The following is a 24,538-nucleotide window of genomic DNA, read 5'->3' as shown; positions in this document are numbered from 1 at the left end:
GCTTTCATTTGGTGGATAAAGTTTTTTTTTGTGGATTCCTGGGTGGGTAGTTTTCTATTTCTGCACCTCTACAGAGTCTGCTGGTTTGGTTTTTGAGTTGGCATAGGATCTACACTTTTTGGCACTGGTTCCATTGAGTGTCTCAAGTTTTGAAATCTACAGACCAGGCATTTGGACTTGTTTCTCCTGCATGCTGAAAAAACTCATTTTATCTATCTATCTATCTCTATCTATCTATCTATCTATCTATCTATCTATCTATCTATCTATCTATCTATCTATGTATCTATCTATCTATCTATCTATCTATCTATCTATCTATCTATCTATCTATCTATCTGTCTGTGTGTGTGTGTGTGTGTGTGTGTGCGTGTGCATGTGCGTGTATGTGTGTGTCTGAGTGTGTGTGTGTGTGTGTGTGTGTGTGTGTGTGTGTGTGTGTGTGTGTGTGTGTGTGTGTGTGTGTGTGTGTGTGTCTGTGTGTGGGTGTGTATAAAACCTATTTGTTGAGCAAGTAAACTTGCTAGGCACAATTGTCCCTTTTCAGGAGTAACCCAAGAGTACTGTCTGGTTACATGACTTGCTCACACAACAGACAAATGGAGGTAGAAGGAATCAAACCATTTACCATGGGCAAAAGAATCTGCTCATCAACAGTTTAGAGTTCTAACCCTCTGCAATAATGGGCAGACAGATTATAATAATGGTGCATCAGTCACATATTAAAAAAAACAGATAATTTGGCAAAGCAGATTTTGAACAGTCATGAAGAAGGCAAAAGGAGATAAAGGTGTCACACCAAGAAATTATTAGATTGCATGAGAGACCCGTGACATTAAGACATAACTGGTGAAGGGGACAGAATAGTGTGGAAAAGGGTATAATGCAAAACGCATGAACTATATATATATATATATATATATATATATATATATAGAGAGAGAGAGAGAGAGAGAGAGAGAATTCTAGGTCAAACTGGATTGTAGGAAGAAGAAGAAGAAATGTGGTGTATGGTTATATAAATATCCAACCAAAAAACATACATAACACCACTGTCTAAAATTAAATAGAATCCTTTAAAGGCAGTCTCCAGAATTTAGTGTTGCTTGGTAGCAGCTTTTTCAGTGGTATGATAACAGTGCTTGTTATGCACCGTTAAATGAATCTTAACAAACACATGATGAATCCTGTGATAAAAACATCTATAAAAGTTTAAAGAAACCCATAACAGCAAAATGCTGTCGAAAATCTGCAAATAGATAAACATCAGAAAGACATCAGATGTAAATGCATAGATCTATGTTGTATAAAATTGTACAGGTAAAAATATGTTCACATATATAAAGATATGCATTTACATACAATTGTGCACATATCTATCAGTTTACAACATTATGTAGGATAGGAAATAAACTTCATAACTATAAAAAGCAAACAGGAAAAAAAGTAAAACACAATGGACACCATTACATTAAAGTTTTTCATTGAAACCTTGTCTTTTTAGGGCTCCTCCGTTAAGAATAAATGTATCTCCATTTTAGTTAAAAAGTCATTAGTCATTTTTCTGTGAATTGCTTAATCCAGCATCTATAAGTTTGTCAATTGTACCACTAATCACTCCTGTTTATTGAATCAACAGTCTTCAATCAGTCTATTTTTTTTATTTGCTTTATCAAGCCACTTTGCTCTGGAATACCAACTCATGTTGTTTTAAGGCCACTTTTTTGAAGTATGGAAGAATTCCTGTTGTTTAGCTATATTAGCCATCCCTTAAATTACATTGATTTTTCCTTCCATGCCTTGTTATCAGCTGACACAAAACTTATTCTGAAAATTTAATAAGAAGCCAAATTTGCTGTATTGGTTATTTATTTGTCTGTTTGTTTATTTATCTATCATTCTTTACTGGCAAAGTCTGACTGAGCAGTAAACATTTTCAGCAGAGGCCTGGGGAGAAAAGCTCCATTTGTTTAATTTGCATCATACTTAGTTCTAGTTAAACAAAGAGTAAGTAATATTTCTGTTAACATTTATACACATACATAGATACACATACAGTGCTTATGTTTATATATTCTAAGATTTAACAGAGGTAGAAGTTTTAAAGAGAAGGCTCACATGCAACTTATTGGCTTGTACAGGCAGCTGTTATGTACAAAAATTGTCATTTCAGTGAGAGTTTGAATTTATTCTATTTAAGCAGAGTATTTGGAGAATATTGTATAGTGATCACAAAGTCTTAACATGTCAATGAGCTTGCGTAAGACCAGGATTGGTTAAAATATTGTTTAAGAAGTAGTTTAAAACAGTTGTGTTTGTCAGAGAGTTTTATTTCTGTGGGGATACTTTTTTAGAGTTTAGTGACATATTGGCAATAGAGTGAGTTAACCATCTGTCTTTGTCTATTTTCATCAAATCTGTTGTTTCCTCTATGATCCACACTGCTCACACATGCATAACTATAAAGGAATTTCCCTCTCCTGTTGTATCTTTTCAACAATGTTTTTTTTGCTTTTTTCTCTGCGTAATTCCTAACTTAATATGCCCTCCTCACTTTTACCACATTTTCTAATCCCTTGTTATTTAGTCTAGTACCAGACCGGCAGTAGAACTACTCAGTATCTACTTGCATGTATTTTGCTAAGAATCTTTTGTCTCCCTTGTTTTATTTAACTCCCCATTCTTAAAGACACACCCATCTTATGTCTCTTTGAATTAGGATTTCGATGTACGTATTAACTTCATTTATACTACCTTATCAATGCCTCCCTTTCCTAACTTCTATGTATATTTGTCATATATATATATATATATATATATATATATATATATATATATATATATATACATCATATATATATATATATATATATATATATATATATATATATATATATAAAATATATATATATAATATATATGATATATATACTATATATATATATATATATATATATATATATATATATATATATATATATATATATATATTGTGTAGTACATGCAACATATAATTGAGTTATTTAATGCAAAATATTTTAGAGAATGCTCTTCTGAAACTGCTGTGGCAGAATGGATACAAAAGAGGATTTATGAGAGAGTTCAGCCACACACACCAGGTTGTAATAAAAGTCCAATAATATTCACTGTCATTCCAACTTATTGAATTAATAATAGAAAACAGTGTGTATGGTGCCCAACAAATGCCAAAAATACTAACAAGCAGAGCTAGGGACTTTGCAATTTTTTTGTCCTTGGACAATCTTAATGCAGAGTTTTGAGATGGTGTTTTCTGCTCATCCACTGTTGATAACATATTTTGGTTATTCAATTCGCCCCTGGTTTTGTCAGGTTTTGTTACAGAAAAAGGCAGTCCAGAACTCCCTGAAGAAGAAGATTCTTCTGACACATGAAAGAAACAGGGTAGCTTTTCCTTTAGTGAAAGTTTACACAGTTTTATAATAGATAAAAATATTTTTGTGTCTTCACTTTTTGATTCTAATTGCATTTTTTTATTAATTTGTTTATTTTTATTTCGTTTATTGATGTTCCAGTATATACCAATGTTGAAATAACTCACACTACAAAATGGAATGAAAAAAATGCATGTTAAAAAGCAAACTGAAAAGTATGAACTATATTCAAATTCTGCAAAACACTGTCCATTGGGTACTTGCGTTTGACCTGTAATAATGTCCCAAGAAAGCAGAGCTGGACCATAGATAATGAATGCAAGTAGCCATACAATTATAATTTTAGAAGTGGCATTACACATTTTCTCTTGCCGAGCTCGATATGCAACCTGAAGAGAAATAAAGAAATGTTTGTCATTAATGGAACTGAAAAGCATGTAATAGATATTGTAATATAATGCATTTAGTTTGCTAGCTGGTTCAAAAAATTCTATCATCGTTTAATTAATTCAGGAAATGACATCTTGAAAAGAGAAGAGAAGAAAGGAGAGAAAAATAAGGAAAGGAGAAGAGAAACATTAAGATGTTTATATTTTTCTGAAAAACTGATCTCTTTCATATTTTTCTTATGCTGCATCATTAGAAGTAATTAGTAATTAATTAATCAATCAATATATTTACTTATTTATTTATTTTCATTTCTTAACCGGGGTAGTCCAACTGAGCTAGAAGCCCATTTTAAGTGGAGACCTCAAGAGAAAAGCTTCAATTATGCCAAAGGAATAACAAATAACATACATGCAAAATTATACAAATCATATTTAACAGTTACTAACAGTTACATAAACTCAAAACTTTACAGATGAATTTAATAGTTGAATGAAATGTTTATGCAAGGTAAAATGACAGGTTATAAAGAATAGTGCAGACAAATTAATATCAATGTTACCAAAGCAATTTTTTTATAGAAAACAAGTAAAATAGGCAATAAAGCTTAAGTGTAGCTATTTAATATATATGGTAAGCTGATAGCTTCTTATTGGTGTACAGGGATGTTTCAATCTATATACCTAAGAGAAAAAAAAATAAATAAATAAACAAGTGTTAGGGAAACAGAGGTGGGGGGATTATGCTGGGTCATGGCAGGCAAGGGCAGGAGCTTGCTTTTACAATGAAGTTTTTCAGTTCTTTTTTGAAGCAGTTGCTGTTTTTGATATTATGAATAATTGAGGGGAGTTGGTTCCAGGCTTGGTCTACTGTACTTTTGTAAAGTAGTGTACCAATGTTTTTATTGGGTTTGTAGGTGCTGATCGAAGCTACTGAGAGTATGAGTAGGAGTATAGAGGGATACTAAAGAGGACAGGGAAGGGCAGGCTGAAGGTTTATTAAATGAGGAGAGGATGATTTGTAGCTGGGATAGAAGCAGTAGATGGGGGAATTCTAGCCATTGACATTGTTTTAAAGCAAGGCAGTGTTGGGATTTGTAAGGTGGATTGTAGATGAGTAAGTATTGAAGAGGCACAGAGAAGGCAGGGCAGGAGGTAGGCCTGTGTACAGAAGGTTTAGAATCAGAAGTCAGGAACTTTTTGTTTCTCTAGAGAAGTCCTAATTTTTCATGTGTCTTTCTGATGTATTGTTGAATATGAAGGTCAAATTTTAATGGATCATCTATTATGATACCCAGAGGCTTAGTGTGTGTGACTCACTTTTGATGATAGTGTTGTCAAGAGATGAGATAATGAAGGTGGTTTTATGATGGGAGAGAAATTTTGGAATGAAGAGAAGGAGTTTAGTTTGTTTTAGGGTTGAGGATGAATTGATTGTCAGCCATTTTTCAGTGGAGAGAAATTAATTTTGAGTGATAAAATGAAGATAAGAGATCTTAACAGAGAAGGAGATAAGAGTAGAGTTTTCAATGTTTTGTATTAGGGAGGAGGTGTTACATGCTGATTGGAGATTACTATATAAGGTGTTGAAGAGAAGAGGCCCTAGAATAGACCCTTGAGAGACACCTGTCTGTATAGATAGGAAAGGGGAACAGGAGGTATGCCATCTGACAGACTGCAGTCTCTTGGTAAGGTAGCTGGAGAACCCGAGAATAGTGGATGTGAAGAGGTTGAGATCAGTTAGTTTTGTTAAAATCTTAGAATGAGATACAGTATAAAAATCTTTTAAGAGGTCAAGGAGCAGACAGGAAACCATTTTTTTATATCTAGTCTCTGCAACTGTATAAGTGAAAAACATAAGGTCTGTGGTGGTACTGTAATTTGGCCTAAAGCCATGTTGAGTGGGTGTTAGATGGTTTTCCTGGATTAGGTATTTGAAAAGCTGATGCTGTATGCATTTTTCAAGGATTTTAGAGACAAGGGAAAGAATGGCTATGGGTTGTTAGTTGGAAGGATCAATGGAGTTTCCACCTTTGTGTAGGGATATGGATTAGAAGGATTTCCAGATGTTGGGGACAATAGATTCTTAGACTGAATTGTTTATAAGAATTGAGATAGGGTAGGACATAGAATGTGCTCCAAGTTTAAGAAAGAGGGAAGGTAAGTTATCAGTAGAGGGGGAACATGTTTTAAGTTTAAGTAGAAGAAATTTTATATAAGGAGTGGGTCTGGTATTTGTGAAAAAGGGGTGGTAGTGGTGGTAGTGGATGGGGTGAGGGGAGGATCACAATTATGGTCCGAATGGGTTAGTTTGTGGATAGATTAAATTTAGTTAGAGTTAAATAGTGTAGCAGTTTCTTGGGGAGTGTGATCAGGGTAGGGGTTAGGGGTAGAAGGACCTCCAGTGTGGAGAATTTTATTAATGATGTGCCAGAATTTTTTTGGGTTAGAGTGGTGTGTGGATTGGGCCTCATAGTAGATTTTTTTTTCTTATCTTTGTTAATATGCTTTTTAGTTAGGGTTCTAAGTTCTTTGCATTTTTGGAATATTATAGCGGATTCAGTTTTTAGCCATTGATTCCAAGTATGATCTCTTTTTTTCATAATGGAGTGAGTGTCTTTTTTAAGCTGTGGGCATAGTTAGATTTTTATGCTAATCTTTCTTAGTGGAGCTAGGGAGTTAAGTATATTGAGGAAAGTGTGGTTGAATTATATTACTGCATCACTGAGGAGAAGGTATTTGAGGTAGGACCAATTTACAAGTGAAAGTCTATTGTTAAAGGTTTCTGCATCAAAGCTGGAAAGGATGCAGCTATCTCTGTAGAGGTGGGCCCTAGGAATTTGATGTGAGTGTATTTGCACATAAATAGGGAGGTGGTCACTCAGGGAGCCTGGTAGAGTAACTGGGTTATAGTGGAGGTTTGGATCGAAAATACAGATCCAGTCAACGGTAGGGCTGTTTTTGTTGTGTTTGTTTAAGTGAGTCGGTGCTGTAATAAGCTGAGTGAAACCATGGAGGTTAATACTTAGATTTGGGGAGCTGGTTGACAGTTTATTCCAATCAATGTTAACATTTCCTAGTATAATTGTCTTGTAGCGTATATGGAGTGAGATCCATGGCAGAATAAGTTCTAGGATGGAAATGTCATTTCCAGGTAAAATGTAGATGGCAGGTATAGCAAATTTATTGGAGGGGTTTAAGTGACAATTAAGCATAAGTAGTTCAGCTGGGTGGAAGTCAGGTAGAGGTATACATAGGGGAGATAAATTGAGTTGTTCAGAGTACAGGATTGCCACCCCGCCTCCATTTTTGGAGATTCTTTCTTGATGGCAGATCTTATAGCTGGGAGTTAAGATTTCATTATTAGAGATATGAGGTTTTAGCCAAGATTTGGACAAGGTTAAGATATGTGGAGAGTATTGGGCTATGATCAGTGATTTTATTAAGTAGACTTTGTGTATTTTTTGAGTTGAAGTTAAGGTGTTTGGTAGTGGGGGTAGAATATTGGTGTAGGGTAGGTGAAAGAACAGTGGAGTTTGGGGATGTGGTGGGGGCAGGATTGGGGTGGATGTCTGTAATTCCCAAATTAAAAAAAAGTAATGCTAACAGACACACATGATGGTATAAAACATATTATAATGGAGTATTACATTATCACCTTGAAATTTTTCATGAAAGGAACACTTCAGTGAAAAACATGAGAATATGTTAGAATGTGTGCAATTGAATGTACTTAATATACATGTGTAAAGATTAGCAAAAATGGTTCAGGGCCCAAAGTCAGACCAGACTCTATAAATTTTCCTAAAAACATTGCAAATATTGTAATGATGAAGCTTGTAAATATGAAATGCTTGTTGTACATTAAATTTAGCACATGGTTACATGCATGCATCCAGTCTAGGAGAAAATAATTAAAACTGCCATGAATCTAGCAAGCAAATAATTTTAAATAAATCAAATCTATTCCCTTGTTCATTACAGTCATGGAACAAAAAGTAATATTCACAGAATGTGTGCAGTCATTGGGAACCATTAATAGACTGCATTTGTGGTGGGTCTACATTAGATCAACAAAATGGCCTTATAGCAAATGCTGTTTCATCGACAAATATAGACCGAAATCCCAAAACAGTAAAACCCCAGGTCACCGATTTTTTTCCCATGGAAGAAAATCGGTAGACCAACAAAACACAACACACCACTTAAAACATTGCAAAGTAGGAGGCTTTGCCACCCCCACACAACCCAGTTTGGAGGTCTGTGCCCCACACAGCCCCCTAACTAAATATACCAACTCTGAGATCACACTACAGTGTGGTAAATGGCAATGTCATGGCTCAGGCCAAGTGATTTTTTTCCCCTGGGAAAAAAATCGCTGACCTGAGCTTTCGCTGTTTTGGGATTTCGGTCTATATGTGTTGGTGAAATGACATTCGCTGTAATGCCATTTTAATGATCTAATATAGACCCTTTGTGATGTGTATATTCACCCCAGAATGCAACAGTCATGAACAGAGGAAGCCATGACAATGAATTAGAAGAGGTTTGAAATCTGGAACTGCAAAGTGCAGGAGTGCAAACGTAAATGCAAGTGATTTTATCTCTTCCCACAGTCAAAAGGATGACATATAGCTCACACATGGCATGAAAAGTATCCAGTAGCTGACTGCATCCTAATCCTGTGCACAAAAGAGACCTTTGAAAGAATTATGATATACCCAGCAGTGTTTGTCATATAGCTAATAAATGGTTATGTGAAAACATTCCTCTTAGGAGATATTTGGTTTATAAAAAGTACTGAGAATGTTCTTTTAAATGTAGTTAATTTTTAAATCAATATCATTGATGTTGCATGGAAAGGGGAACATTTAATATCCCCTGGGATTCAATAAACATCCATGCAAGAATAAGTCTATTCTTGCATGGAGTGGATCATGCCCGTGCAGCACAGCAGCGTGCCTTGCATATTCATGAAGGCGAGCTTCTGTATAACCTGCATGGACACAATCCATGAATGAGTGTAAAGGGTGTGTCCGAGCAGTGCTCATACAGTAAACATGCCCCCTGAACTCAAGAAGTGCGTATGGCACTTTATAAACAAAAACAGTGTCCATGGACACTGTTGCATACCTCTCAACTGTACAGATTTTTGCAGAAAGCAAATTTCTGCCGCATATGTTAGGCATGTTCCTCGTAAAATCTGTACTTGTCTGGCAAAAAGCTGAGGATGGAATTCATAAAATAATGACAAACATTTCACTCTAAGACTCAACATGCTTCAAAAAAGTCATGGCTAATGCAAAACTTATTATTCTATCAACTTTCTAAGTTTGTAAGAGCAATTTTTAAAATCTGCCCCTCTTTGTCCCCCCATCATGTTAGGCTTTGTACAGATTTTATGCTCTAAGAGGTTGACAGGTATGACTGTTAGCTATGTGCATATCCCTAAAGTAAGATAAATAAAACAAATATTTATTTTTTTCCAATCCCTGCTAAAGTTTAAACGTAGATGAGTAGGTGTGCGCATGGCGCAGCTGTGTTCAGCGTAGCTTAATCATCCGAAGGAGCAAAATTGGAATATACAGCCACAATACCCAAAGTGCAGTAGCATCATGGTTACAGCTTTTGCTTAACATGAAGTCATTCATGGTTGGAGCCCCAATGCAGTCCATTCATTCTTATATGTGAAAACAGCACTAAAATATATTTTCTTATAAATAGGTAGTAAATAATATATATTTGTTAACCAGGGTAATTTAGCAGGTCCAAATGTGAGGTGTCAGTGTAGTACAGATTTGAAACCCCCCATATAGACACAAGTGTCCCATACAGTATAGCCACACAGAATATAATGTAATGAAAGCACATAGGGGGATGTTATGGAAGGTAAACATACATATCATAAGATGTCATTAATAAGAAATCAACCCCACAATTCTGATAGTCCATTAAATGAAAGCTGAACAACACTAAATGTTGCTCAACTATGCTTAGCCAGTGTAAAGATTTGCTTAAATCTAAATGCTTAGCAATGATTAGTGTAGCTAAGTGGATTTGTGCACTGGTAAGCAGTGCTTAGCATCTACCCCTTTAAGCAATGCTTATCTTAGCTAAGCAAGTTTGTGCGTCGCTTAGCTTAGTTCAACATATTCAAAAATCAGCCAATCATGGCAAAGGGTGGGAATCCATCCCTATTTAAACCCTGCAGGTGGGAATACAACCATAACTAGTTGTAGCTGATCACTGCAGGCATTATGGCTGGCATTGGTGAGGGTGCGCACATTCGGGCATAGCTTGGGGCATTCAGAAGTACAGGGTCATGGTTGGACTCCTCATAAAAGACCATGAAAGGAGACTGCTGCAGGATCAGTACCAGGGCTCCCAATACAAAGTGGAGGCCTAGGACCATCTTGCACATGACCTCACCAGTGCTACTGGTATCCCTCAGACTGATGAGCAGGTCCAGCGCCGTTATGCTGATGAGAAGTGTAAGAAGATGGATCGCTTGGACCAGTGGATTCACGACGCATGGGCATAGAATGTAGAAAGTATGTAAGTATCAGTATCAATTAGTGTTCTGCAAAGTCCAGCCTGAGTATGTAATCATTAGGTATGCATAAATGTTTATTCATCTCCTGTACATCGCAGATGAGAGGGCTGCGAATATTGACCTACATGCCAGCAGGCTGCTAAGGCTGCACCTGGAGGCTGGTGAGTAAAAATCTAGCTTGCAGTACTCAGGGTAAATAAACAAAAAGTAGTAGATTGTCAACAACTAGTAAGTAAACTGTGACTGTCTGTCAGTCTGATACATCACTGGGATGATAGGAATGAAGTCACTATATAATGATAGACTATACCTATTCACCTCTTACTGCATGATGTCTGGACAAAGCTTGACATACTTGGGGGCAGAGGCCCAAACACAGGGGCATTATTGACATATTGCTGTTATAAACTGAGAAAGTTGCTGATGTAACAGGGTTGCTGTAACATATATGTTCTGCGGGATAAGAAGTCAGAAACACACATGGATGTTACCATTTACTGAATGCAATTGTCAGAGTATGCTACTGAATTTCCAAGGGCAAAAAATGTGTGAGTAACAGACCAAATATAAGAGTCCAAACTCTGGCCAGCTGTGGATAGCCCTACAGTTGAGAGTTATGTCAATCACATAACACTGTCAGACTTAAATTCATGCAGAGCAGCCATATCCACACAAACCCTGTCAAACTAGCCATTACTTCAACTGTATAACAGCAATACTTACACTCTGTCCCTATGTCTGGAACATTTTCCCCCAGTTTGTTGGTCTGTCTCCACAGTGTTTGTTGTAAGAGGTATTTCCAACTACCCTTTGTGATGCTTTTTGTCACACACCTCCATGAAGTACACCTCACAGGCAAGGAAAAGGGGAAATGCCCACATGAAGTACTCAGTTATAGGATTGTGTTTCCATCCTTTTGGATAAGGGAATGCTACCAGAGCTATTTTGCATGCAATTAGCAAGTGGGGGACTCCAATTGGTGCACAGGCCATCAGCTGCTCATGAGCATTACCTACAAAAGGCAAGCTGCTGCCTATACAAAACAGATGTATATCCTACATCTGTCGCAGAGAGAGAGAGAGAGACAAACAGACAGACAGACAGACAGACACACACACACACACACATTGAAACTGATGGACTATAACAACTGAACCAAAAAAAAAATCAGGAATGTCAACCCATTAAGCAGGTAATGGAATGTAGTAGGGGGTATGTAAATGTGGAAAAATGGAAGTTCAAAAAATATTATGTCTCAATAACACATGTACTGATATACTGCTGAGCAGAACCTATGGCAATAGCATCTGTGTCTGCAGTGACATACATCACAACTCAGGGCCCTGAGTCACACCAGGAAAGGATGGCTTACATATGACCATTACTGAATTGTGTGTATTGCACAATACTGACTGTGACACTGCTAGGCCAGCTACTGGGATGTCGCAGATATCCATATGTTAATTGTGAATACAAATATGATATGCATGTTTGTCTCAGACAGGTGATGGACCTATACAGGGTATTTGCATACTAAAATACTGTCACAGCTGTGTGTGTTGAACTGCATGTGATATACTGAGCTCATACCATTCAACTGTCCAGTGTTATGCACACTGACCATATGTGTGCCTCATATTGGTAGTTATGTCATCAAGAGTTGTGTCATGTCTGGCAAATAATTGTAAACATGTGAACACTAACATTACAACATCACATTTTCTTTCTTTTGGCTGTAACCATTAGGGGTCACTACAGCAAATCATCTATCTTCATGTCTTCCAGTCCTCTGCCTCTTGCTCTTTCACACCAACCACCTGCATGTCTGCTCTCACCACATACCTGCACTTTACCTCAGGCCTTCCTCTTTTTCTCTTACCTGGCAGCCTCATCCTTTCCCAAATATACTCAGCATACCTCCTCATCACATGTCCAAACCAACATAATCCTGCCAATCCCTGGCTTTGTCCTCAAACTGTCCAACCTGGACTGACCCCTTAACATGCATATTCTAATCCTGTCCACCCTCGGCATACCCAGTGCAAATCTTAACATCATTAATTCTTCTATATCCAGCTCTGACTTGTGCTTTTTTTCAGTGCCAATGTCTCCAACCCATATAACATAGCTGGTCTCACTACCCTCTTGTAGTCCATCCCTATCACTCTTAATGGCATTCGTCTGTCACAAATCACTCCTGACACCCTTCTCCACCACCCACATCCTGCCTGTACTCTCTTCTTCACCTATCCCACACACTCGCCATTACTCTGAACTGTTGTTCCCAAGTATTTACACCTATCCACCTTTGCAAACTCTACTACCAGGTGCCATTGTCAGGGGATGAATCTGTGCCATCAGTTGGCATCCCACTGTTGTCTATTCCATCTGCACACACAGTCACAATGCCCACAGATACCCCGTCAATAGTGGCCACAGATAAGGGACAGTTGGTGGGCAGTGGCATGGAAAGTTTGTGGCTAGTGTGGTGACTATTGCAATTGAGGGTGCAGGCACTAGCCATAGCTAGAGTGCTGGTGAGGTCCCACACAGGAAGATGGGTAGAGGTGCTTGGAGCAGGATTGCAGCCCATCATGCCCCTGTACAAGGTGCCACAGTAGCAGTCACCAGATGCATGTTTTGGGCCGTCACGGAGGCACAGACAAATAATGAATGTAACACCAGACATATATGCAGGGTCGTGGATGAGCATATCCCTGGTTTATGTGGTGATATTTGTGAACTCACAGTGGCCACACATGAGCGTACTGAGCTCGTGGATAGATAATAGGGGGAGACCTTGACACTCCTCAACAGTGGAATATCTGTGCTTAAGCATTTGGCAGGGGATGGTCAGCAGCCACATGACTGTAGGGCAGCACTATGATCAGCTGAGGGTCTATGTGGACATACACCATCATGTTCCCATACTGCCAGCACCACCATTATTATTGAAGGGGGTGTGCTGCTGACATCACGATGCAGCACACCATGGGCACATGGTTGTGGCCGATCTCAACAGAAAGCAGTCACCATCAGTGAGTAGTACTGCATCCGGACTTGGCCCTGGTGGTGCCAATGAGACTGCTGGCAGGACCAGTTCCCATGTCCGTGGCTAAAGATAGTGTATTGTACACCATGCCATGTATGGCCCACAGCTGTCCAAAGTACCCCTGTGTTGGGTGGCCACATGGTTTGACTGTGTGCATACAAACACACACACACATCACCATCGGATAAGTCACCTCCGCACACACCACCCTTGCACAGCCCATTTAATGAACACCCCACAAACACACACACACACACACACACACACACACACACACACACACACACACACACACATGATGTCAACCGTATGGTCCACCCTAGGCCTCTGGAAAACCCACACAACACCCTGTGCATATGATGATACCTGTGCCACATCCCTGCCATCCATACCATTGATGCAGGGACATGCTAATATTGGTCTGTTGCACAGGATGAATTTACTACAGTGTAGCTATTTAATGCTGTGTAAGGTGCTGCCATCTGACATTTGTAAAGGGGAAGCATCAGAGTCTGCGTGTGTGTGTGTGTACCTTTTCAGCCATGATGCATTATTGGTATTAGTAATGCTAAGTTAATGTGTTCTCACATGATGTATTCTGTATGTGTTCCAGATGTCATTGTGTCAGCAGGATGTGGCCCTGCAGACATCACCAATGAGAGGTATGGCAGTGTGGTAACATATCGACCATGTCATAGCCAAGGTACAGCTGTATCTGCACACATTTCCCAGGTCTCGGTAGCAACTGTTGCATGTGCCTCACAACTTGTAGGGCTGGGGTTTTATATAAGTCTATGGTGGTTGACATCAGCTCTTGTAGCATGGACAATGGTATGTGGAGTGGGTGGAACACACCTCAGATTGCTAAAACCTACAACCACAGGGGATATTTGTGTCAACCACACACATATAGAATACTGTTCACTCACACACACACACACACACACACACACACACACACACACACACACACACACACACACACACACATTCATTCACAGGATCACAGTTGCCAATGTTGTGTTTGGAACCCCTACCCATCAAGTTGTGGTACCACACTGTTATGTAGTTATTGCAAGTGGCACAAGACTACTAGTTTGATGCATGTTACAAATTACCTGTAAGGTGAATAACATCACATGGCCTTGTGAGGTATGGCAGTGGTGGGTGTACTGGGTGTGAGAGTACTCATACTAGTGTCACATACAAGTCTACACACAACCACTGCTAGACACACCAATGCATGTACACACATACACACACACACAGACACACATGCACACTTTTGCCAGTACTGACATTAGCAGCCCTACCTATCTTGTTATGTGTACCATACTGTTCAAAACTGTTGCATGGGGCTTATAGAGCTGAAGAGTGTCTACAGATACCACTAAGGTTGATGTGAACAGTGGACCTAGGAATGTGTACTGGGAGTACCATGGCACAAAATATTAAATCATTGCCATCCAATGGATCTAGTTCTCATACAAACTATGAAACTCTTCTTTCACACTCAAACACACACATTTGCCAGGACTGAGATTAGAACTCCTACCAATCTATGTATTGCTACTACAGTGGTATACATTTATCACATGTGCCGCAAAGCTTACAGGGGGAAAAGTGTCCTAAGGTACATGTAAGGTGAGCAACATCACCAGGCCTTGCAAATTATAGCAATGGGAGATTGTACTGGGTGCAAATGTACTCAATACACCTTACCCTACAGTTATACACACTTATACACAGAATTACAGTCATACACACATTTAGCAAGACTGAGATTAGCAAGCCTGCCTATCTTGTTAGTCAGTCTATATTGTCACATAGTTCCTGCATGTGGCCTGGGCCTTATTGAGCAGAAGAGTATCAACAGATACCTGTATAGTGGATGAAGGCAGCGAGTCTTGTAAAGTGAACCTTGGGACATGTACTCAGAGTACCATAGCTTAAAATTGTAAAACCCACCCACTCAATGGATATAGTTCTCACTCAAACAGAGGAAACAGTTCACACACACACACACACACACACACACACACACACACACACACACACACACACACACACACACACACACGTGCCAAGACTCAGATTAGACCCCTACCTATCTATGCATTGGTGCTACATTGTTATTCATTTTTGAATGCATCATGGAGCTTATGGGGTGACACTTGTTCAAAGGTGCTTCTAAGGTGAGGGACCTCACCATGCCTTGCAAAGTATGGCAATGGGTGATCTACTGGGTGAGAGAGGCCACAAAATACTGGAACCTACACAAATACACACACACACACACACACACACACACACACACACACACGCTCACACGCACACACACACACACACACACACACACACACACACACACACACACACACACACACACACACACACACACACACACACACACACACACACACACACACACACACACACACACACAATTGCCAAGACTCAGATTAGAATCCCTACTTATGCAGTTATTGGTATTATTGTGTTATGCAGTTACCATATGCACCACAGAGCTTATAGAGTGAAGAGTGTCCCAAGGTACCTATATAGTAAATAACATCAACAACACTTGTAAGGTATGGCAATGTTAATTAGACTGGGTGAGACAGGCTTCAAACTACTTTCACCCACATGTTTACATGTTCACAAACACTTTTATACACACTAGTGCACACACACACTCACACACACACTCTCTCACACACACACACACACACACACACACACACACACACACACACACACACACACACACACACACACACACACACACATTTGTCAGGACTGAGATCCACAGGTTAATCACTTCATAGGTGTGTACTAGACAAATGGCCATGGAGGCTTTACAAGGCTAGCCCATGTGAATACCCTGGTATCATGTCACCTGACAATACTCCCCAGTGTGCCTCCTGAGTATATTCACTGGAGTGATCCCCAGTGTAGTTATTTTACTCTTCGTGCACTCTTCCAGATTTATCTTGCAGAGAGCCAGTGATGTGCTCTGCTTGACATGTATGTAATGTCTATTCCATAGAGTGGCCAGTCTCTGGGTTGTGAACCTGTCCCTCCAGCATGTCATGTTCATTGTGAGGATGGGGTTGAGGTCTCTGGGGCATGTGGTGTGGACAGATTGGTTTATTCAGATGTAACATTCCTGACAGAGCTGGTTCAGACATGGATGTGTAAGTCAGGCAGAAATCACACCTAAGTAGCCAATATGGGACAGAGATTAGTTGGAATTATTGGAGTCTGTCCATACAGGGCAAGTGTGTAAGACCTAAGATCCTCTTTCTGGGATAATTATGCAGCCTCTCCTGTTATTGCAGGTGCCCAGAGGGGTACATGGAAAATGGGCAGTTGTACACATTGACTGGCCTACTGATGGGAGAGTACAGGGTGACACTGTCCATTTACTTCCTGGATTCAACACCCTTAATCAGGAGATGTGGCACACAGATGGACTTTCTGAAGACAGTGGCACTGTGTTGGTCAACAGACAGCTCACTGTCAACCTGTGTTCCCAGTTCTCTTATAACAACATCAGTGTTCAGTGGACTACCATCAATGTATTACTTTTTGGGAACCCTGTTGTACCTAAAGGGGATGGCAGAACATCATCTGGCATTGAGCTAATGTCCAGGGTTCTGACAACAATCAAAGGCCTCAGGGAGCCTTGTGAAGGAGGTCAACATCCCATGGGGGTAATGATAGCACCCACCTTGCAGTCATCTGCAAACATTGTCTGCCAGGGTGCCTTCGCATTGGGCTGGTCCTCATAGGTGTGGATACTGAACATGAGGGGACCCAGGTACACACCCTGTGGGAGTCCACATGTGACTGCTCAGTAATCTGGCATGGTGTACACTTGTTTAACACTGTGGGTTCTATCTGTGAGATGGTTTGCAGGCCACCTACTGATATAGGGGTTGTTGCCTAGCTGAGTGTGTTTGTGTATGATTCCTGAGTGGGGAGTGGTATCCAAGGATTAAATGGGTTGCCTATCTTGTTATCTATTCCATACTGTCACAATGTTATTGCACATGGCACAATGCTTATAAGGCTGCAGAGTGTCTACAGGTCCCTCTACAGTGGATGACAACTGTGGGCCTTGTAATGTGGACACTGGGACATGTACTGGGTGGGCAACAGCAAAAAGTAGCAAAACCCACCCCCCAATGGATATGGTTCTCACACGAACACAACAACCCCCCCCCCATAGACAGGATACTGTTCTCACACACAAACACACACACTTGCCAGGACTGAAATTAAAACCCCTACCTATCTATTTATTGCTACTACAGTACTACATACGTTCCATGGCATGTGTGATAAATGTGAAGTGAAGGCTGTCCAAAGGTACTTCTAAGGTGAGGAACATCACCAGCCCTTGTAAAGTATGGCAATGGGTGATGTGCTGGGTGAGAGAGGCCACACAATACTTTAAACGACACATATACACACTTACACATACACATATTTGCTAGAACTGGGATTAGAACTCCTACCTAACTTGTTACTTATAACTACAGTGTTATGCAGTTATCACACATGTCACAGAGCTTATAGGGCTGAGGCTTGACAAAAGGGACTTTTAAGGTAACTGGTATCTGCAGGACTGCTAAAGTAGGGGAATGGGAAGTGTACTGGGTTAGAATGGACCCAAAATCTGTAACTTATAAACACACACACACACACACACACACACACACACACACACACACACACACACACACACATACACACCCCACATGCGCGCACACACACGCACACTTTTACATTCGCCAGGACTGAGATTAGAACTCCTACCTAACTAGTTAATTGGACTTTAGTGTTACACAGTTATCACATGCACCACATAGCTTATAGGGCTGAGGCCTGATGAAAGGGACTTCTATGGTGACAGGTATCTTCAGGACTGCTAAAGTAGGGCAATGGGAAGTGCACTGGGTGGGAAAGGCCTGTTAATTCCTAGATCCTACAGGCAATTCTCTAAGGGCAGGAGCATGCCCGATGTGACCTTCTGTAGTAAATGTGGGACTCCATTCCAGGGATTGTTGTACTCCAGTGTAGTTTGTTTTGTGCTACAATCTTCCCTCTCAACCTGTTGGTGCAGGATATCTGGAGATAGCCTATCAAAATGGGGAAACAATGGGCCATATGGTGATTCTGACTATCTCTCTTAGTAATGTATGGGTTGCTAGGGTTACAGAGTTTGTTTTAGCAAACATCTCACATATATGACATTTGACACTGTCATGTATTGTTTCAGTACGTCATGACTTACCTCCTCAGATCATCACAGTGATTTACCAGGGGAATACAGGATGGATGATGCCCACACCAATATTATGGGCCAAATGCTAGGCATTCTTGCACAATCCAGCCTGTTGAGAGTAGTGCCTACAGCCAATTGACTGCTGGAGCTGTGGAAACAGACCAGCACATTGGTGATATATTACAATGCTGGAATCTCTGTGCATTTCTGTTCTGACATGGTTTGATTTCCAGTCCATGGTTGGGTAATATAAGTTAGGCAGGATCAGGGTGACATGCAAACTCCAGATAGATTTGTAGGTGATAAGATATGCGGGGGTGGCCTGGGTCAGATATGTTGGTATATAGCTATCAGTAGTTTGCATAGGGGTCTTCTCAAAGATTGACTGCGCTTGGAGGGTCTTGTGTGTGTCAAACTGTTTGACCAGCCTGGAGGGGTGTGTGTGTGTCTCACATATATATATATGGCCCACCTTATTTGTGTTGGCTGGCCACATTTGTGGGTCAGGATGTTGCATAGGATGAGTGATCAGGGAAGGGTGTGTTACTCCCCATGACTGTAGGCCAGGGTTCTCTGGGTGCAGACATGTCACCATTTTCCAGGGTTAGCACAGCCTGCAAATAGTGCATTTCCATGTTTAGACTCCTAGCCCTGCCTGTCAACTGTACAGACTATCACAGAATGTCCAGATTCATGACTTATATATCTGATTGGTTATCCAAATGAGTGTGGTTTTCAAGGAAAAGTGTTTTGAAAGTCACTCAGGGTTGAAGTCAGATATTACTGGCAGTTGACATTGCAGTTTCAGACTTTATACCTTTCGATATTCTAAGCTAATACAATCATTCCATCAACTTTTTAACATTATTAGGGCAGTATTTCAATGGTGTCCTTCTCTTTGGACCTTTCTCACCCCATTATTCATGGTTTTGCCCAGATTTCTGGGTCTCTGAGGCTGGCAGGTTTTCTCCTAGCAGTTAGCAGCATGGCCTTTCTTTGCATTTTGTAGAATGTGTTATTTTGGTGTTATGTATTCCAATGGCACTCCCAAACAGGGCACTGTGGGTGAGGCATGGACATTTGCCAGAGGCCTGTAGGCCAGGAGTGACAGATGCAGGCAATTTGTAGCAAGGCAGTGCATTCTGATGATCATGTGTTCCTAGACTGCCAGGCAGTTGACACCCCTGGGATGGCACCAGTAAGTTGACTGGGTGTTACTGACAATTGCTTTCTGTTCATGTTGAGCCATCACCCTAGTTGACAGCTGGATGCTGCTTACGGCTAGGGACACATTACTGGATTTCTATGGGATGATGGTTTGGAGAGGGTGATACATCTGTACACAATACACATTTGCACAGTCTGTGCTGATATTTGCTTAACATTTTGGTCCCATTTAGCATAATGGTGTGCCCTATCTTTGAGACTACAGGCATAACAGTAATTACCACAGGTCAGATTGTTCTGGCATAAATATTTATAGTTTCAGACGTCTTACCTTTCCGAGCCATACTGCTACTGCCAGACCTGCTGTGATATCACTGTGTAAGTCTGTAGGTGGGAATTTCATGGAAGTCACCATGTGGGGTCCTTTGCCAGACATTTCTGTATGGTTTTCTAGAGATGATCTGCTGGGTGAGGCTGGAGGTGAGTATGGGACCACCACTTTGACATCCATGCATGCGACATATGACCCCCCCCCCAGTTATTTGGCTCACCACATATACTGCAGTAGCATTTGTCAACTAGGGTGGTACTGCACAGTGTGGGAAAGCCAGTACTGGGCATATACTTTGTGCTGTCTCACATAGCTGTCAATTGCCTGCTGCTATCCCAATAAGTCACCCCATTCCCTTACATGCTTGCATCAATACCATAGATATGCTATCAGAACATTCTTCTCCATTTAATGTTAAGTAGACTGACTTACCTTGTGCCTGAAGCAGTTGTGAGGACGGTGCTTGAGGGCTGACTATGTTGGATGCACGCTGTACACTGTCTATATGGTAAGGTATAGGTGGTGTGATGTTTGGCATACATTTTACTGGGTGTGCGAGTCAGAGAGAGAGATAGATCAGTCCTGCGTGCACTACAGTGTCAGTGTATGGTCTATGCATTGCCTCTTTGGCAAGGACAGGGCATACTGGGCATGCCTCAATCTGCCTACAGGGGCAGGCTCAGGATGTTCCTCCTCTGAGTCCCTCTGTGCCTGTGGAGACTTTGGCAATGGTGGGGGGCTGTGTGGCCCTTCCCCTTTTTGTTCCTGCTGCAGCTGTTTCTGCAGGATCATATTGTGTTCCATGGCACATACTATGAACATGTGTGCACATGTAGCTGGAGAGTACTGCAAGGCTTCAATGGATATGTCAAGGCAGTGGAACTGTAACTTGAACATTCCAAACACATGTTCTATAATAATCATGGTTTGTGCATTTGCCTCATCATGACAGTCTTGTGTGGGTGTATGTGCATTTCTGATGGGTGTCATCAGCTACAGCTCCAGTTCATAGCCAGCATTCCCCACCAGATGGCCACATGGGATGTCCCCACTGGCAAATGCCTGGTACAAGCTGTGACGAATGCCAGATGTTGGAGTTGTGATAGCTTACAGGGCTACCAGCACACACATTCATGATAATGCCCTGGGCATCGCACACGACTTGTCAATTTGAGTGGAACCCTTTGCGGTTTGGGTAAACCCTACCTTGGTCACTGGGTGTTGCTTTGATTTGGATGTCCATGCAATCTATGGCACCTAGTATCTCTGGGTATTCTGTTACATGGTGGAAGAGTCGCATTTGCTGATTGGACTGTGGGGCCGGTATGTTCCTAGTGCACCACCTCTTGTAGCAGCCTTTAGAAGGCTGGTGGAGAATGATTTATATAAAATGAGAGAGGAGTGTAGTAGTTATAGAAGGAGAAGAGGGAACTTGACTTTGAGACAGAGGAGAGCTCTGATGGACCTGTGGAATGACTGTAATTTAGCAATTAGACCTGCTGACAATGGGGGGTAGTGTGGTAGTGACGGATTACAAATTCTATAATGAAACTATGAAAAATATGTTAAGTGATGAAAAGTTTTATTTAGTTATAGAAAGTGAGACAGTGGATTTACATGTATCTAGGATATCTATGATGTTAGATGATTTACTTAAGAGCCATATCATCACTGAGGGATTGTTTGATTATTTAACAGTCAGTGGCCCCCTAATACTTTTGATGCAGGGCCTCCCCAAGATACATAAGGATGGCGAGAAGCCTCCTATGAGGCCCATTGTATAAGGTAGAGGGTGGTCTACTGAACCTTTTTCCATTTACGTTGAGAAATGTTCCGTCCAGTTGTTGACTCTAATATTTATGCGTTAAGGGATACGAAGCAGTTCCTTCTAGATCTTTATAAGCACATGCAGGGAGTGCTTGATGACATGAGTTATTTTATGGTAACAATGGATGTTAAATCCCTCTTTACAGTTATCCCTAATGGTGAAAGTGTCCAAAGGGTGCACAAATACCTCAAGGGTCACATAGAATTGTGTGTTGATGCTAAGGATCTCATTGTGTTGTTTTTAGAAGTAGTCTTGGAGAATAATATCTTTAGTTTTTATTCTCAGTGTTATTTGCAAATTGATGGTGTAGCTATGGGCACTTCTTGTGCCAATAGTTATGCCAAACTCTATATGGCCGCCTGGGTGGAGGATTGTTTGTTTGAATTGGTTGATTTTCGACATAGAGTGTCCTTTTATAGACGCTTTGCGGATGACCTATTTTTCATCTAGACAGGGACCATTGGTGAACTTACTACATTCTTTAACAAAATGAATGGTCTTTCTAGTGTTTTAAAATTCACGTATGAGTTTTCAGATGTGTGGAACTCATTGTTAGATGTGTATGTAGAGAGAATGGCTAATGGGATGCTGAATATTGGGGTGTTCAGGAAATCATGATATTGGAATGCTTTACTACACAGATATAGCATGCACCCAGGATATGTATTTAGGAATGTTGCCAGAGGTCAAGCCAAGAGGAACCGGATTTGTCTGATGGTTAAATAAAAGATTTACATCGAACTGAACTGTGGTCCTTGGATGTGTTTGGATGACTTCAGCTGTATTTCACTCCAATACCTGTATTGTTTTTAGATATGTCCTTGACTAAACTGATAAGAGAGGCTACAGAACTATTATTATTATACATTATTATCTACAAAAGCATTTACTTTTATACAATAGAAAATAGCAGTAACACATTGTAGGAACCTCTATGATCTAACACTAACTAGATCTAGCATGGAACATATAAAAAACTGTTCACTGAGGCATTCAAAAGAGCACTGCATTTTCTAGGCTGTAGAGTCATACCATTTCTTTCATAACAATAACACTTTTAACTTGTGTCAGAAAATATGCACATCTTCATATAAGGAATTATTAGTAGTTTGCTAAACATTATACACTGTTAAATTGCTTCCAAATAGATGTAGTGTTTGAGTAAGTACAGTATATTAAATATGTTGCAGTGTAAAGTTATAAATAATAAAGTTTACATCAACTTAGAATTTATTTTACATCAGACAGCCTATATTTTTAATGGAAAACTACTTCCTTCGGTCTTAATATCACCTTTACTAGGCCTGTATTTTGATTAGACTAGTCCTTCGTGTTGCTTTTCTCATGGTATTGTTCAGTATAGAGAGTGGGGCTGTAAAATATATTACTAATCATTAATTTCCTTAGAAGTTTGTTCTCTATGACCATAGTCAAACACCAGACGAGGTTACATACTATACCAGTCCCAGAATAGAGAAGATTTACTTAATTTCCATTCAATTTAAATTACTGAAGACCCAAAAAACATATCTTGAAGCATAGTTCTCCTGTAGATTGGGTCATGCTTTATCAGGCTATTATAATCTTCCATAGTTAGGGAAACAGGAGATATGTTCATGATAACACCTTATCATGACCATATCACTTCTACTTCCCTCTGCTCTAACCTCTTATCACTCACACCTTCCTTATTCTCTTTTATGCTCTCCTCCTTCCTATACCTTTGACACTCATTCTACACCTTCCTACTTTCATATCTCTCCAGCCCTTTTCAACCTCTCCACCTCTTTTCTTCACAAACAGTCTATTTTGCAAATCCACCCTCATACCTACAAATCTAAACCCAAGTTACACAAACTACATCTATGTACTCCCTCTTCACACTAGTAACTTACTCATATCTGGGGATGTCCACCCTAACTCTGGCCCCTCCCCATCTCCCCTCAATCAAACACCCCCTTATCTTCTACCTCCCTTCCTTCCCCAAACACCTCTCATCATACCCAACCTCTTACACTAAACTCATTCCATATCCAAGCACCTGGCAATATACTTTCTAAATATTCATAGTCTAACCAACAAAATAACCAGTTTTCATGCCTAGATAATGCATACAAACCCTCACATCCTTTCTTTATGTGAAACCTGGCTTAAGCCACATATCACTAACAATGAAATTCTCCCACCAGGCTATAATATTTATCACTCTGATAGATTCCCAAAAAAAGAGGGTGGTGTAGGCATCCTCCAGTCCAATAGCCTCAGTCTTTCACCTTTCCCCACAACCATCCCTGACTTTCACCCAGCTGAACTCATCATCCTTAATTGCCACCTTAACCCTTACAAAAAAAGTTATTACTGCCATCTATATCCCTCCTAGAAACAATTCATCCACTTTAGATAATATCTTATCCTGGTTTTCTCACAGTATTCCCTATGAAACCCTCATCTTAGGTGATGTTAATCTAGATTGGTCTAAACTTAAAACGGACTCTCCACAACTCAGCATCAACGT

At 40.2% G+C, this 24,538-nt stretch overlaps 1 protein-coding gene across 1 annotated transcript in view; it reads right to left on the bottom strand.

The window, feature by feature from the left end:
• The window catches only part of LOC122797040 (histamine H3 receptor-like), a 223,934-nt gene that overhangs the window by 93,123 nt on the left and 106,273 nt on the right, over positions 1 to 24,538 (bottom strand). Inside the window, exon 3 of the mRNA XM_044065814.1 lies at positions 3,221 to 3,802. Within this exon, the coding sequence (XP_043921749.1) occupies positions 3,221 to 3,802 (582 nt within the window). The remainder of the gene's footprint in view (positions 1 to 3,220; positions 3,803 to 24,538) is intronic.

This window comes from Protopterus annectens, chromosome 3.part0, assembly GCF_019279795.1.
Source record: "Protopterus annectens isolate FY-2018-M chromosome 3.part0, PAN1.0, whole genome shotgun sequence".
Lineage (NCBI taxonomy): Eukaryota > Metazoa > Chordata > Ceratodontiformes > Protopteridae > Protopterus > Protopterus annectens.
This window is presented reverse-complemented; position numbering and strand designations above follow the sequence as displayed.